We start from the raw sequence: 15,333 nt of genomic DNA, 5'->3' as shown, positions 1-15,333 counted from the left end.
AGGAAACAAACAAGATGTCTTAGGCTTTTAAATAACCATCTCTTAAAGTGCACCAGTGTGCTCAGACCAAGGCAGTGGAGGTAATGATGATCCAGGGCATGCTGCTGATAATTGGAGAGTGCATCTTCCCTTGCTGAGCTTTGCAAGGCTCTGCTGGCTTCCTCCTCTAGCCTGAGTTTAGGATTGCTGGGATGTCCGTACTAAAGCCCAAGGTCAGTCTGGCTGTTTCTCTTGGTATGGTTTCTGGGCCCTTGGAGGCAGAGACCTCCTGGCACAACACCAGGCAGCACAATGTGCTGGTGAGGTGCGATTCAACAGCTCCATGCTGTATCCCTAATGGCTTTTTTGTAGGTGTCTGCACTGACTGCTGTGCTCCCCATCCTTGGAAGCATTTTTCCCAGAACATGCTTGGCACCCTGATGACTGCGGGTTAACTTCAAGCTTGGGGTGCCACGTTCTTGGCTCTGGCTCCACTGGCCAGTGCTTGTCCTTGCTGAGGTTGGCCCGTGCACAAGTCTCCCTGGCACTGGGCTGCCTGGGAAGATTCCTGCGCTGCTTTAGGAGCCCAGAGGCAAGCTGAATTTGGCAGCAGCTGTTGAACTCCAGGAATCTGCTTTCCAGTATAGAAATAGCCATTCTGCACGCTTTTGGGTTGAGGTTGAATAGCAAAGGTGTTGGTTTGACATGCTGAATGTGCACCACGCGCAGTCTTGCCTGGCTTTTCTGCAGGGGAGCAAGGAAGGACCCAAGTCTAGAGCCCAATGCAAACACAGCTGGACTGTGAGCCCTGCCTCTGGGGCCCTGGGCAGCACGGCCTTTAGGGTGGAGGTGGGAGCATGCTGCTGGTGGAGGTTGCTCAGCAGTGGTAGAAAGAGCGTTTGTGAGCAGAACTGCTCACTGATGGCCACTGGAAGGACATGGGGAGGGCTGGCTGTGAAGCAAGGCAGTGGGGTGAATGCCTGTAGGGACAAGGCACCTGAGCCCTAGGAAAGCTGAAAGCTCATGAGAAAACAAGATTTTTTTTTTTTTTTTTTTTGTGTAAAGAAACGTCTGACTACTGTCAGATGTATCATCTGTCCTGTCTCTGCCTGCTGCAGTGACTGCACTCACTGCATCCTCAGCATCCACCTGCCTGGGATCAATCTGCTCCCAGAAGGGCTGTGACCCCAATCTCTGGTAGCCGGTGACTCAAACCCTGCAGCTGAGAATCGCTTCCACAGGTACTCATACTCTGTGGCCTTGAGAAGCAGCACGTCTGCTCCCAGAGGTTAAGGCAAAGAGAGAAAATAAACCTGCTTTGAAATTTACAGTAAATCCCTGATGTTTTTGTAACAACCAGAAATCCAGCAGTGTCAGGGTGGAGAGTTGACCCTTAGTTAATCCTGGGGAGACATTGCAAGTACAAGCGTTGGTGTTGAGGCTGGTTGAGCACCAAATCCTGTGTCATAACCTCACAGTGCATCAGCTTCTGCCCTGGGATGAGAGCGTGGTGCCATGAGCTGCAGCTACTGCAGCAAGACAGTCTTCAAGGTGTCTGTAGTAGATCAATCCCATGTGATGCTTTCCTGGCTGATGCAACGTGGGTTTCTGCTGCAGGCGTTTCTGAGGCCCCGCTGGCGCAGAAACTAGCCAGATGTGCTAAAATAAATACATGGAAAGCTGCTTCTGGAGAACAGGGGGTGGGAAGAAAAGGCAGTGCATGTGGAAGAGCTGCGGTCTGGAGCTGGTAAAGCGGGAGAAGGGCATCTGCTTTCCAGCTTCCCTGGGGCTGCATGAGGGCTGGTGCCTGAGAGGTGCATCGTTTACTGCAACATTTCTCTTCTGGCTTACGGGGGAAGCCAGGGAGACGAGAGTGGTGTTTGCAGTGGCTGATCTGCCCAGGGTATAACTGCGCAGCAGATTGCCAGGGTGGAAGTGCTGACCCTCTCTGGGGGTTGAAATGACCTGTTGCCTTTTGGTTGTCCTTGCTTGTCTCTAGTAGAGGTTTGGCATCATCCTCTGAACTGCCCGCATCATGCGGGGGCTGTACTTGGCTCTGGCTCTGCCCTTCCCATGTGCATGCAAACATGTAGAGAGGTGCTCATAGGGAGGTCATCCATGGGGATGGGAACACGACTAAATCCTTCCCGTGATGGTCAGGCTCTGATGGCTGCCATGGGAGAGGCCACAGCGGTGCGCAGCTCCTCTGGGCACGCAGTGGGATCAGCTCGTCTCTCCCTTGGCTGATAGGTGCAATGTGTGCTGGTGCTCCATGCTGTGGGCACTGCTCCCTCGGCTGTGATGGGCTGTGCTTCCTACCATCCCCTTGCCTGGGCCTTGAGATCTCATTAATTTCACTCCTAATTCTGTTTTTCTTTTATGCCAAATTCTTCTCTTGGGGTTGGTGAGGGGTCCAGAGGCAACCACCAACCCTGGCTGTTTAAACCTGCCAGTGTACCCCTGCCCCGTGATCGCTCTCCAGCTACCTCCAGTTCTTAGACCACGGGGAGAGGAGTCTCTGCTACTTTATTTGTGAAAGCACCAAGCACGTGCTTGACTTGAACCCTAGATGCACATGTTATCACGAACCATGGGTTTAACTTTCAGCAAATGCTCAAGTTGTGTGTTAAAGCCGTACCCTGCCCAGGAAAACTTCTGCATAAGCATGTTGTTTCTAGTACTAATCCCCAGCTGCAGCTTGTGTAGGAAGGTGCTTCACCTGGTAGAGTCCACTGGATTCACACTTGTCTGCCTGTAATCACCAGCAAAGCTGATGAGGGATGGGGGCTGCAGCCCCTGGAGATGGAACGTGCAGGTCGTGGCACACCCATTGGTGCCAGCAGCTGGGAAATCACCCCCCAAAACTGCTTGGGAATGAGAAGGGACAAACATTCCTGGTACTCTTTTTTTTCCCCTCAGTGAGCTGTGTTTGGTCTCGGATTAATTCCCCATGCTGTACGTGCACATCACTTGCGACACTGATGAACTCTGCCAACTCATACCATTTCAGGGGTTATGACTGTTCACATCCCCGAGGGGCTCAGCCCTGCACCCTGCCTGGCTTGGTGCCATTTTTGCAATGTTCCTGCTGCCAAAGGCTGTTGCACGTTCACGTTGCTGAGCTGAGAGTTGCCTGGGAACATGTCGATGCTGTGACCGTGCGGGGAGCGTCTCCTGCAGGACCCCCCTCCCTCCCCTCCTTCCCAGCACAGGGCTCTTTCCCTTGCAAAATCTTCTGAGGAGGTGGTGGTGGGACTGCTGTGTTAGCATCTGAACTGAATCAAAGCAGCTCTCTGCTCGATTGATGACTTGTTTTCCAGAGCAGTGGATCTATACGGTGCGTATATCTCCTGTCAGGCTGCAGCATGCCTGAGGCTGTTCATCTGCCTTCAAATAAATCTCACACCTCATCGACAGTGGGAATTAGACTGAATGCAGAGGCTGGATGCCTCCCAAGTGATGGCAGATGCTAGTGCAGATGGTAGTGGCAGGATTCCCACTGACGACTCATCAAGTGGGATTGTCGAGGCCCTCCCAGTAAGGGGGCTGTGGGTCCAGAGTGATCCAGACCCCTCCTGCAAGGCTGAGCCCATGGGTGCTGCCCTGGGTCCGTCCCTCGTCCCCACCCCTCGCAGGTGGCAGGGTTATTGCCATGCTGCCCAGCAGCATAAAGGGATGACGAGAAAGGAGGGACCTGGTTGTAGATGTCTTGGAGGGTAGAAACAGTGTGTCTGGGTAAAGCCAGATGTCTGCAATTTTTTTGTTTGTTTGTTTTTTTTGTGAGTGGAGGGGAACAAGAAACCTTGTGGTTTTAAACAAATTTTTGTTCAGGTGTTTCTGTAGTTGAAGGATTATTTAATTAAAGTATGACCTTGGAAAGGGAATGTCTCTGTTCACCAAGGGAGGTAAAAGCTCCTCATGAGACTGAAGTGACGGTGCTGCCAAACAGCCCAGAGCAGGGGCTCTCGCCCAGTTCAAACCATCTTGCACGTTCACAGCGTAGTTCTGAAAGCAGGCCTTCTGCCTGCTGGGAAAGGGGAATTCTTGATTGAAATTGGGCAAACTTCAACAAGGAAGCTTGGGAAAGGACTGAGTGGGATTTTCTGTCCCCAGCTGATCCAGGATTTGTGGTTTAGGACATTTTGTGTCCCAGGATCTGCTTTACAGCCCTGAGTATCCCAGCTGTATGGTCATAAAGGTACCACCACTGCTGGGGTAGGAATGACCCTTCATGTCTTTGGGACACTGGCCTCAAGCACGTATTCTCTTTCAAAAATATCACCTGGCTGCTTCTGAAGTTATCTGAATGTTTGTCTTGGTCCGACTTCACTGAATTTGTGAATTATTTTAATTTCCCCAAATTGCATTCTTTTATTCCTGGGGGTTTTGTCTGTTGTCTAATAGGAAGAACGAAGAGAGCAGAGCCCTGTAGTGAAGGTATCTCAGCTACTGAGCATCTCTTTCTTCTCCCCCAATGCAGATGAAGTGAACTTGCTGGACAAAATTACTTCCCGTGCACAGGACCTCAGCAATATTTCCTTTGGCTACGATGAAGCCAACTGCAGCATCCTGGAGATCGGGCAGTACGCTACCCTCAACATCCCGACGAGGGAGGCGTTTGGGGACAGGTAGGCTGCCTTCAGGGGGATGGGGCTGGGGTGGTGGTCCTCAAAAGCTTTTCATGCATGCTTGTTGGTTTGAGGGGCTACATTAAGACCCCATTTGATAACAATGAGAAGACAACACATCAGACAACTGAGCTCTTATGAGCTCAGTGCTTCCTCCCTTTCTTCCATCTTTCTTGGCTGTGTGCAGGGAAGACACATCAGCACAGTGCTTGACTGACCGTTTCCAGGAATGTGTTTTCTTGGTGTTCCCATGAGGAAGACCTCTCTGCTCCAGCACGTAACTGGAGAGAGCAAGAGAGGCAGCACAGCCGTATCTATCAGCATTGCTTGATGCCAGCGCACTGGTCTGTGGACGCATAGACCAGGTCGGACTTTTGCCATACTTGATACGGGGCTATAGCTTGCTGTGGGCAAGGACACGGTGAGAGAAGGCAGCATTGAGGAGCTGCTTGTTAAGAGGGTTACCATCCAACCTTAGCAGTGGACGGGGCAGGAGTCCCATGCAAAATCATGCACAGCCACCTAAGCATTGCCCCTTCAAGGGATGCATTACGGTTATATGGGTAATACTAATTCTGGCCTGGCTGCTTCTGTTTGAGTACCTGACCTTACAACCTGAATGATTGTTTGCTCTTGGTTTTTTTGTTCTTGTTGAATTTGTTTGTGCTGTGACTCGGGGTTTTTTTGTCCTAAGAGGGCAGTTCATGGTGACACAGCAGCTGCTGCAGGATGCCCTGTGTTGCTGCTTTCTGTTAGGTTTGCAGATGAGCTGAGCGTGCTGATGAAGCTCAGGTACTCACTGAAGGAGGACACCAGCCTAGTGACCATCCTTAGCCATCGGAGCCACGTGCTCTTCCAGATCAGGATTAGCCCGTACGCCCTGGTCTTTGTCACCACGAGGAGGAGACACTACGAGTAAGTTCCTGCTCAGATGCCTTTTTTAATGCCTTTTCATGCTTCCTTTTCTACTTCTGAGGCCAGAGATAAAGTTTCCCACAAGGGCCTTTGAGCAGTGCTGCTCTGATGCCACCTCAGCTGAATCAAGGTCATGTCCCCCCACCTGGGTGATGGTCCCTCAGACCTGGTGGTGCAACTGCACACACAGGTGGGCACTGCCTGACTCCACTCTGTCAAAATGATGCAGATCTGGAAAACAGCAAAGAACAAAAAGGTGCAAATACCTGGGGATAAATCAAGTGGGGAGAGACACAAATACCAATAATTTCCCAGACACCTCAACTGGTTGTAGATGTGCCCAAATCCATTGGATAGAAATAGCATTCCCATGTTGGAAGAGAAGCGATGGTGCGTACTTGTGACAATAAGGTAGACTGAATATCTCTACTGTCTTTTGCATCTGTACTCAGGATGGATATGAGGGACCCTGGGAGCTGATATGGGTGAAGTCTAGTCCTGCCTAAGGTGCAGGACCTAAGTTTCATGTTGTACCTCTTCCCTTCCCCCTCCGGGGCGTGCAGGTTCCCAGTTTCCTTTCTCGGCGACGGACACTGGCACCAAGTTGCTCTCAGCATCTCCGTGGAGAGGCTGGAGTTGCATGTGGACTGTCGGCTGGTGGACAGAGTGAGCTGGTCCAATTATTTCGGGATGGGAGTGAACACTGAGGGGCTGATTGTCATCGGAGGCCTGATCGAGTCCTTTGAGATCCCCTTCAAGGTGAGAGCTGGGCAGACCTGGCAGGGCTGTATTTGAGGACGTGGTCTGCTCTAGCTGCGTGAAGTGAGGTTGCAGCTCCCTCTGAAGGAATCCATTGTCCTCTCTTCCTAAAACACACCATTTATTTTCATGGATGGAGATGGTGAGCTCTCCAAAGGCTTTGAATTGTGCAAAGTGCTTGCTTTTGGGTCAGGGCAACAGAAGTGCCAGCAGTCAGGTCAGCAGTAGAGACCTCTAGGTTACAGACTTACACTCATCCTCTCTTGTTGACCATGACTTATACCATGTACAGAAGTCATCTGTGCGGTCAGCATGCAAAGCATTTGGTTGGGCAGCTTGTCCCATGCATGTGTTGAAGATAGTCCCTCCTCTGAGGACTTTACAAGCAAAGGATTCCCAGCAAGTCAAAGTAGGTGGCCTTGTTTAAATGCCTGATAAGTTCAAAGGCTGTCAGGCTTTGTGTTGAGACATATCTGATGGTCAACCCCAAACACAAACTGAGGGCTCTTACAGAAAAAGCCCAAGTGGCATTTCTGAGGCCAACCCCTGGTTTGTGTCATCAGTCTGAAGCTCTTCTCTATTTCTGTGGGGTAGCTCTCTCCTTGTCCCTGGTTTATAGTGAGCTGCACCTCCAGCCTGGGGAGGAAGATTTCAGCTCATGTAGTGAAGAGGTCAGCTGGCAGCTTGGACATGCTCCTCTCTGCATTTGCTGCTGCTGGGAGGTGGCAGAGGACCACTGGGTGGATGGAACCAGCTCAGATGTTCCCTCTGGGTAGTTGTGTCATGCTGCTCCAGTGTCAATGGTGCCATGTTGCTAATTAGTTCAGTCATCCTTAGCTTAATGAAGGAAATGTGATGGCAGTCTAGTACGGCATGGAAACCCTTTTTGAGTCAGTTTTCATTCTGACAAGTGCAGAACCTTGGAGGTTGATGTTTTGCCTTCTGCAGACAAGTGGGCGTCTCTGTATGTCTACCTCCTCTGTCTGGTGGTCTGTGCTGGGAGTCCAGTATCGCGCTTCGTTCTTTTTTTTGTAAATCCTCTCCTGTACAGAATATTTTCCTTTGGTGTCTCTCCTCACGCACCCTTGTTTTCAACAGGGCTTTTGCAGCATGAGAGCAGCTCCCAGCCTGTGCAGCGCCCAGCCGAGCAGCCCTTGCTGAGAGCTTTGGGGCTGGGAGTGCGGGAGGTGGTGGTGGAGTTGGAAGACTTTGCTGCCTGCAGGCGCACGGTCATCAGCCTGTCAAGGGGTCCCTTTGGGTGCTGCCCCTGCACCAGGGTGCTGCTCAGGCTAGGCCAGGGGAGGATGCTCTTTTGGAGGTGAATAATAAGGGCCTGATCCTGCAGCGTGCTTAGCACCTCTTGAATATCCACTGTTTAACTCGAAGCTTGCACGTTGCTGGCTCTTAGCCTTTGTTCACAGGATCTTTGCATCCAGCTCTTGAAGATGGGGAGTGAGTGCTGGTGGCCTAAAGCATCTTCTAAAGATGTCCCCGGCTCTGAGAGGCTGGAGACCCCCACTCCAGACCTCGCCCTCTCCTCTGGAGGAAGCATGTGGGTAAGCTATGGTTTCTGTGCGTCTTCCTCTCCAGGGTTCTCTGCAGCAACTGACCTTCATGATGGGAGACCCAACAGCCGCCAGCGAGCACTGCCGGAGCTACAACTCAACGTGCACGCACTCCTTCAACCTCAACCATTTCGGATCCCCGTGGGAGCTTTCACCAGCCTGGCCAGAGGTGTGGCTGAGGGCAGCTGACAGATCTGGGGGCTGCTGGCCCAAGCTCCTCTTTGGTGTAACACGATTCAAAGGAAGGGCCCAACCCGGGGTGTTAATTCAGCCTGGAAGTACTTGTGTCTCCAGTTTGAGTTGAGATGCGAGGAGGTGACGGTGGCCAGCACATGGGGTGGTGGTTCTTTCACCACCCAAACCCTCCCTTCAAGTCCTAGATGGGTTTGGTGCAAAGGGGGAATGAGTTAAAGGGAGAGTTTCTGAGCCAAAGAAGGCTTGGGTGTGTGTGTATGACTGTATGTGCTCATGTGTTTAACACAGGAAAGTTTGGAGTAGCTGTTGAGTAATGCTGCAGCTGGAGCTTTGCTTTTGGGAGGGAGAGGGTAAAAGCTGTGCTCGGGAATTGTACATCACTTTGAAATTCTTGCTCGCCCCCAGCAAGATTGCTGCATTGCATCCTTTGGTGCATCGTCCTTTCAAAGGTGGTCTCCTCTGTTTTGTCAGCATCGCTAGAAAATAGAAGTTTTGTGGATTTTACTTTTATTACAGTGTTCAGCACTGATCATAAGGGATTAACTAGGAGCTGGCTTTGCCAGGGAGTAAATGCGGAGAGGGCTGAGTATGTAATGTGGAGCAGGTCACACTGGTGGTCTGCCTGCTCTAAGGGAGATCGCTGTGTCTGAGCTCCCAGCAAGTGTAACCCGTGGTCATCCCCAGAATGCTACCTGGCCTTTCTCATGCTGACAGCCCCTAGGTACTGGCTGTAGCTTCAAGTTAAGTTGGACTCACTCCCTAGAGCTGAGAAGTAAGGACAAATCCCTGGTTTAAAAGCCACAAGATGTGTCCTCTGAGCCTGCAAGGTGATGGGCTCCTCTTAACTGCTCTTACTGTGTTGGGCTGTGCTCTGTAGGCCTGGAGCACTCACCAGAACGGCTCCAGCAGCTTACCCAGCAGGGAGAAGGTTTTATTTTAAACATCAGTAAGTTGACTGCAAGTGGGAACCCACGGGATAATTCTGCCCCACATCACGTCAGTTCCCGTCCCTTGCTGGCCCCCTCCGCGGGACTGATTAGCTTCAAAACCAAAAGAAACTGCAAAAACCACCCACAGATTTGGTAGGTTTAATCAAAAGCTCTTCCTCCGTGTTGCTATGAACAACTGATTCCCAGTGTGCGCTCCCTCGATGCTTCCCAGCACGCTCTCCAGTCCTGGAGCCGACAGTAAGCACGTGCTTAAGTCGGTGCAGGTCCTCGGGCAGTGATGTTTTTCCTCTTTCTCTCTCCAACTGTCTAGGTGCCAAAAGAAACCAATGAAATCGAGGACTCGTCTGCTCAGGTATGACTCTCCTGCGTTGCTGCAGGAGGTATGTGCAGGGAACACCCCTCCCCGTGTCCCTCTGGGATGTCTCACCACCATAATGTCTCCGGGGGAAAACGAGTTGCTAAAATGAGCAATTGGGTAAAAAGCCATTGTCGTTTTCCTTATTGCAATCTCTCTCTTTAATGGTTTGAACGTAACTTGACATGTCTCAGAGCTGGTGGAGGCCAAGGTGAGTTTAGGTGACCTTCCTGAGGGTTTGCACTGAGCCCAAGAGGGGTGGCTGGGTGCAGGTGGTGATGAGCTGGGTCAGGCCCTGCGTGCACAGGGGTGTTTGTGGATCTGTCTGCGGCTGCGTTTGCTTGGAGGGAAGGAAATGGTGAGGCTGGCAGGGTGGCAGGTCTCTGCGTGGTACAGGAAAGAGCAGGAGGCTGGATGACTGCTGCTGCTACCCAGGCGTGGGACGTGACGTCTGCCCGGGGAGGACTTGCTGCTGCTGGCCACCGTTGGGGGGGGTGGGAGAGGCTGAAGCTCTGCAGTGGGAGGGGGCAGTTGGGATTCTGGGGGTTGCAAAGCATCGTGTTCCTTGGCGTGGCTCCCCGGGGAGTCTGGCGGTGGGAGAGGGGTGGCTGCTGCCGAGTCCCACCGGTGCTCGTGGGGCTGGGGGCTGCCGCCGCCTCCTGGGAGCTGCTGTGACCCAGCAGGAGGTTGGAGCGTGTCTCCAGCCCCTCTGTGTGCTGCAGGCGGGATGAGGGATTGCTCCGAGCGAGGCAGGCTGCAAGTCTTTATGTTTCTGCTGTAGCTGGGATTTCTAGCCAAGGTTTGTTGTTTGAGTTCATGCAAAGAGACATCCTGAGGGGGAAACCTGCCAGCAAATGTAAATCGAGATTTATTTTTGTGTGTGTGTTACTGAGCGGTACGGACTCCTCTCTGTATTCCCCTCACCCTCCCAGGCGTTAGTATCTGTTCCCACGCCTGGCTTAAAGTGTCCGGCTGCACCTTGCTAACTCCTTTGTGCAAACTCCGCTTCGTGTATGACCAAGTGGCCTTTGGCAGCTGGGTTCGTACCGTCCGCTCCAGGGTTTAATCGCAACACAAGCCTCGCAGCAGCAGGCAGGCTTACGGGTGAGCGTGCTGCTGGATCGCTGATGGGGCTGCTCATGGGTTGGGTTGTGGTAAGGATGATGATGAACTGAAATGGCAAAAAATCACTCGTCCTGAGCACGTCTGAAAGGTGGTCTCTACCTCCCTGCAATGGGTCCTCAAGTCCTGATGGATCCTGTTGAGGACGTGCCCCCCATCCGATGCTCGTTTGCCAGCCGGCTTCGCTGGCAGCGGTTCCCCCAGCAGCGGGTGTGAATTGGTGAGATGTGGCAGTAATAAGAAAAGTGGTGAAATTCATGGGTCTACAGGGGAAGGTTAATGATATTCTGGATTTGGGACAAGTTTGTTTTTCAAGCACTTAATCAGGACCAGAGGCGCCTCGGAATCTTTGACGTTTGGATTTATTAAAAGAAAAAAATGCGCTGCTGATGTGTTACAGTTTGAATACAAAGAGCAGATCAGCTCTGCTGCAGGGATGATCCAAAGCTGTACTCTGTGGTTACACTTTCCCTGCCTTTGTTCATTTAGAAGTAGATTAATATATTGGTGAATTCCTTAATTGCTAATTAGAGCTAAAAAATTATGGAGGGCTAGGGTGATGGTGGAGGAAGGTGTAAGTGGATGAAGGCAATAGATTAATTGTTTATGGTAGCCTAAAGTATACCTGAATTGCAGTCTACTCCTTTTGTGGGTTTTTTTTTTTAGTAGATTGTGATTTATGAGAAATGTTTGAGACATGGATGGCATTGAGCCACTTTTCCTACCTTTTGTCTTCTCTTTGCCTGTACTAAATGTGAGCAAGAGGGCTGAGCTGATTACTGAACTGAATGGCTTTTGCCAAAGCAATTTAATCTGGGATCCTAAAACCATTCAATCAAAACTCAAATAAAGCTTAAATCTCACTGATTTCCAAAGAGATAAAATTTCACGGTGTTAATTATCTGGACAGTTCAAACTACTTCCGAGATTTCTTCTCGATATTAAAACGCCCTGAAATCTCTATGAAAAATGCTCAGTTTGTTCATGGCGTGTCTGTTCGCATTTGTTATTGAATCAAACCGGTGTTGCAATTACTCATTCAGTCTCATTCAGTCCTACAGCTGCTGGTAGCTCCTTAAATAGTAGCAGCTCAGGAGTAGTCTGACACGGTCACTGTGTGTACAAATAGAGCGTTTCAGCAGCGGGGACTGCTGGTTCCTCCTCCTTGCCAGTCTCTGTGGCCTTCATAAACCCCAGGCAGGTCTCTTATTAGCATCTCAGCACTTCTGCCAGGAGTTTAAATTTTCAGCCTGGATTCTGCTGTTTAGAACTTGGCGAGAATCTTATGTTGCAGTGTGGCATCTTTCCGGTTAGCCGGATGGCCTGAATCCATGGTGATGGGCTGGGAGGAAGGTCCGAGCAGGCAGCAGGCTGTCCTTCAACCTCGAAAGGGAAATTGTGGGGTGAGGCTGGTATTACTGCTCGGGCTTTATGGCGTGTGTAAACCAGCAGCCGGGGAGCTCCTTGCGAGTAATTTTTTAGAAACACTTCCAGGGAACAGGAGGCCAAACGAACCAGAAGAGTGTGCTGAGCAAATGCTGGTCTCTGCTTCCGCTTCAGCACGTGCAAAATCAGGAGGAGATGCTGCTGTGTGGCACGATTCATGACTGTGTATTTCTGCTGGGTCAGGCAATGCTTGGTGGCAGCAGAGAACATGGAGCAAAATGAGCTTGGACATTATTATGACCTAGATGGCAAAAAAAAAAAAAAAATTTTTTTTTTTGGTGAGGTTTTGTGTGTTACCAAGTCTGTGTTTTAACTAAGAATTCTTTTTTGTTGAGGATTTTAAATATCCAATATACAGAGTGAAAGATCTTACTTTACAGGGCTTTCTTGCTAGTTTTACTTTATACCAAGAAACATTCCAGTTGAATAAAGCAAATCACAACGCGGTGCTCTTGATTAAGAGAATTCATTTGCAAAGAAGAGGAAAAAAGCTTAGGGTTTCTTGTGGCAAAGGAAATGCTGGCTCTACTTAAAGTTTAGGAGGAAGGGCCATCTTAAAAATAATTTTTGAAAGCAGTAAATGGAGATTTAATTGCTAATTTCTAGTTAGCAACTTTGATTGCTTAAAGCTGAAGTACTACCAGAGCATCCTTTCTTTAAAATCAGTCTGAAGCTTGTATAAGTTGGGAGAGGTATGTACTCTGGATGTCGGTCTTTAAAATACCTGTCAGTATTTCGATGTCAATAAAAGGCTTGTGCTTGGTCTGTCCTGCCTAAGACAAGCCCTGATGGAGGAACTGCCACTGGTTCCCTTGACCTCGTGGGATACCAGCTCCTCGGATAACCTGGGCTAATACCGAGTATCCCTGTGGGTTTGTAGCGAAGGCTGGTGGGGGAAGCGTGAGTGACAGCTTGAGCCCAGCAATATCTCTGGTCCTCTCAGGTGTTATCTGGAGATGGTTGTTCTTGTTTCTGATAGCTATAATATCTCGGCTATCTGAAGCCTTCTGAAACCAGTTTCTCGGGTGGGATAAGGTGTCTATGGATAACTGACTGCAACTCAAATCACTGTGATAAATGTAATGAATGGAGTATGTTGATCTGAAGCGCGGTGGGTTTTATTTAAGAAATAAAGTGCTACTCCATCTAACCAAGCCAGGAGGCGTCTTCTAATGAGAGTTACAGCTACTCTTCAACCTTTTATGATCTGACCTTCTGCCTGGGTTCAGTTTTTGTGCCCTTGCTGACTTTTATGGCTTGCCATATGCCAGAAGAATTGCAGCAAGGGGCTTGGCTTGACTGACAGCTTCTCTGCTCCTGCTCAAGCAACTTGATGGGGCATTGCACTTCCACCGGTGTCTCGTGTCCTGCTGCAGGTTCATGGCCATGTGCTGGGGACGGCCGCGTCTCCTGCGTGCAATGCTCTGCCCCAGCGTCGCTTAGAAATGGGGTTTGCTCTTGTTGTGGTTTTACCCCAGCCGGCAGCTGAGCACCACCCAGCCGCTCACTCACGCTCCCCCGGTGGGATGGGGAGAGAATCGGGAGAGTGAAGGTGAGAGAACTCCTGGCTTGAGATAAAGACAGTTTAATAGGTAAAGCAAAAGCTGCGCGCACAAGCAAAGCAAAACAAGGAATTCCATCCCTGCTCCCCATGGCAGGCAGGTGTTCAGCCGTCCCCAGGACAGCAGGGCTCCATCACGTGTAACTGTGACTTGGGAAGACAAATGCCATCACTCTGAACGTCCCCCCCCCTTCCTCCTTCCCCCAGTTTTATATGCTGAGCATGACGTCATATGGTCTGGAATATCCCTTGGGTCATTGGGGTCTGCTGTCCCGGCTGTGTCCCCCCTCAAATTCTTGTGCACCCCCAGCCTACTCACTGGTGGGGTGAGGAGCAGAAGAGCCCTCGACTCCGTGTAAGCACTGCTCAGCAGTAACTGCACCATCCCTGTGTGACAAAACCATCTCCGCTGCCAACACTGCGTGCAGCACAAGTCCAAAGCACAGCCCCATGCTGGCTACTGCGAGGAGCACTAACTCCATCTCAGCTGAAACCAGGACAGCTCTGCTTCTCCTTTGGAAAAGGCTGTTGAGAAGAGGCACGTGTGCTATTTGGGAGTGTGACGGGGAGTCCTTCAGAGTCTTCCCACTCTGAATGTGGCCCTGGGATGCGGAGCTTGCAGGGGTGTTCAAGCTTTTGGGTTGCTCTGGTTTGAGTCCCTAGGTGGGATACTAGGGAGCCCTGACCTTCCCATCCCCCTGTGAAAACAGGGCACTGCTGAGGCATCTCATATGGACCTCCCAAAAGAAATCACTTATCTTCTTTACTATTTAAGTTTACAACTTATTCACTTCCCAAATCCAGCCCCCGGGTGCCACCAATGACACTTGTGAGGAAAAATCACTGCTCTTGGTTACACGATGGAGTGATGTGGGGGATCCCTGGGCTGAGCTATTCCAGTTTCGATTAAGCAAATGTCTTCTGGGTGCGAGATCCTGCCCTTCTGCCCCGAAGCAGCCGGAGGACAGAGCGATGCCTCAGCTGAGGGCTGCAGCCCCGTGCAGCGCTCTGAGGAAGCGATGGCCGGTGCCGAGCGGAGGAAGGCTGTGTTGGGCACCGGGGAGGGTTTCGCCTCCCTCAGCCTCCTGCTGTGGGGGCTGCAGATCCAGCGGTATAATTATATCTGACCTGATCTCCTGCTGACCATAGCCCATAGGATTTCCTGGCAATTATTCCTCCTTTAAATCAGTGCGGTGTGCTTAGCAAGGAGTCCAGCCTTGATTTTTCAACTTTCCCATAACTGAGCCTCTTCTAGGGGCTTGATGCTAGATGTGCTGGAAAAAATAGTTTAAAATTGCCTTTCTCTGATCTTGACTTTGTGAATCACATTGTACCTTTGTCTGTTGGATAGAAGAGGCTTCTATTAACAAAAACGTATTTCCTGAGAGAAGACACTAAGCTTTGAAGTGCGTTTTACCTAGCCTGACTTAGCTGAAAACTAGGGCAGCACGTTCCGCTAGTTGTCTGGGCTGCTGTAGGCAGATGTGCTCCAAGCTGGGTTTTAACCTGCTTGCCATCTAGGAAGTCAGTTGAATTTTTGGCTCATAGTATCAAGTCGTACTAACCAAAAAGCCCTACGGAAGTTTAGCATCGTTACATCGACGCTGTTATCTTCGTCAACAAAACACTCTTAATCTCCTCAGGCAAGAAACCAAGTTAGTTACACAGCAGCTCTTTTCAAAACCATGGCATTAATTACATTATCTGGTTTCTTTATTAATGAGCCCCATATCAGTTGCTCTGTTATTTTGCTTGGGCTTGGCTTGAGGGAAGGGGTCTGTAATTACTCAAGGCCTCCTGTTTGCCTTTTTTTTTTTTTTTTTTTCATTTCATATTGGCACAACATAAAGCCTTTTCC

The 15,333-nt window shown here is 50.4% G+C and overlaps 1 protein-coding gene across 1 annotated transcript in view; it reads left to right on the top strand.

Annotated features, from left to right (window-relative positions):
- The window catches only part of LOC142604653 (uncharacterized), a 95,612-nt gene that overhangs the window by 31,265 nt on the left and 49,014 nt on the right, over positions 1-15,333 (top strand). Inside the window, exons 2-6 of the mRNA XM_075772638.1 lie at positions 4,460-4,607; positions 5,364-5,522; positions 6,086-6,281; positions 7,872-8,015; positions 9,302-9,343. Coding sequence (XP_075628753.1) covers positions 4,460-4,607; positions 5,364-5,522; positions 6,086-6,281; positions 7,872-8,015; positions 9,302-9,343 — 689 coding nt within the window. The remainder of the gene's footprint in view (positions 1-4,459; positions 4,608-5,363; positions 5,523-6,085; positions 6,282-7,871; positions 8,016-9,301; positions 9,344-15,333) is intronic.

The sequence above is a fragment of the Balearica regulorum genome, chromosome 20 (genome assembly GCF_011004875.1).
Source record: "Balearica regulorum gibbericeps isolate bBalReg1 chromosome 20, bBalReg1.pri, whole genome shotgun sequence".
Classification (NCBI taxonomy): Eukaryota; Metazoa; Chordata; class Aves; order Gruiformes; family Gruidae; genus Balearica; species Balearica regulorum.
This window is presented reverse-complemented; position numbering and strand designations above follow the sequence as displayed.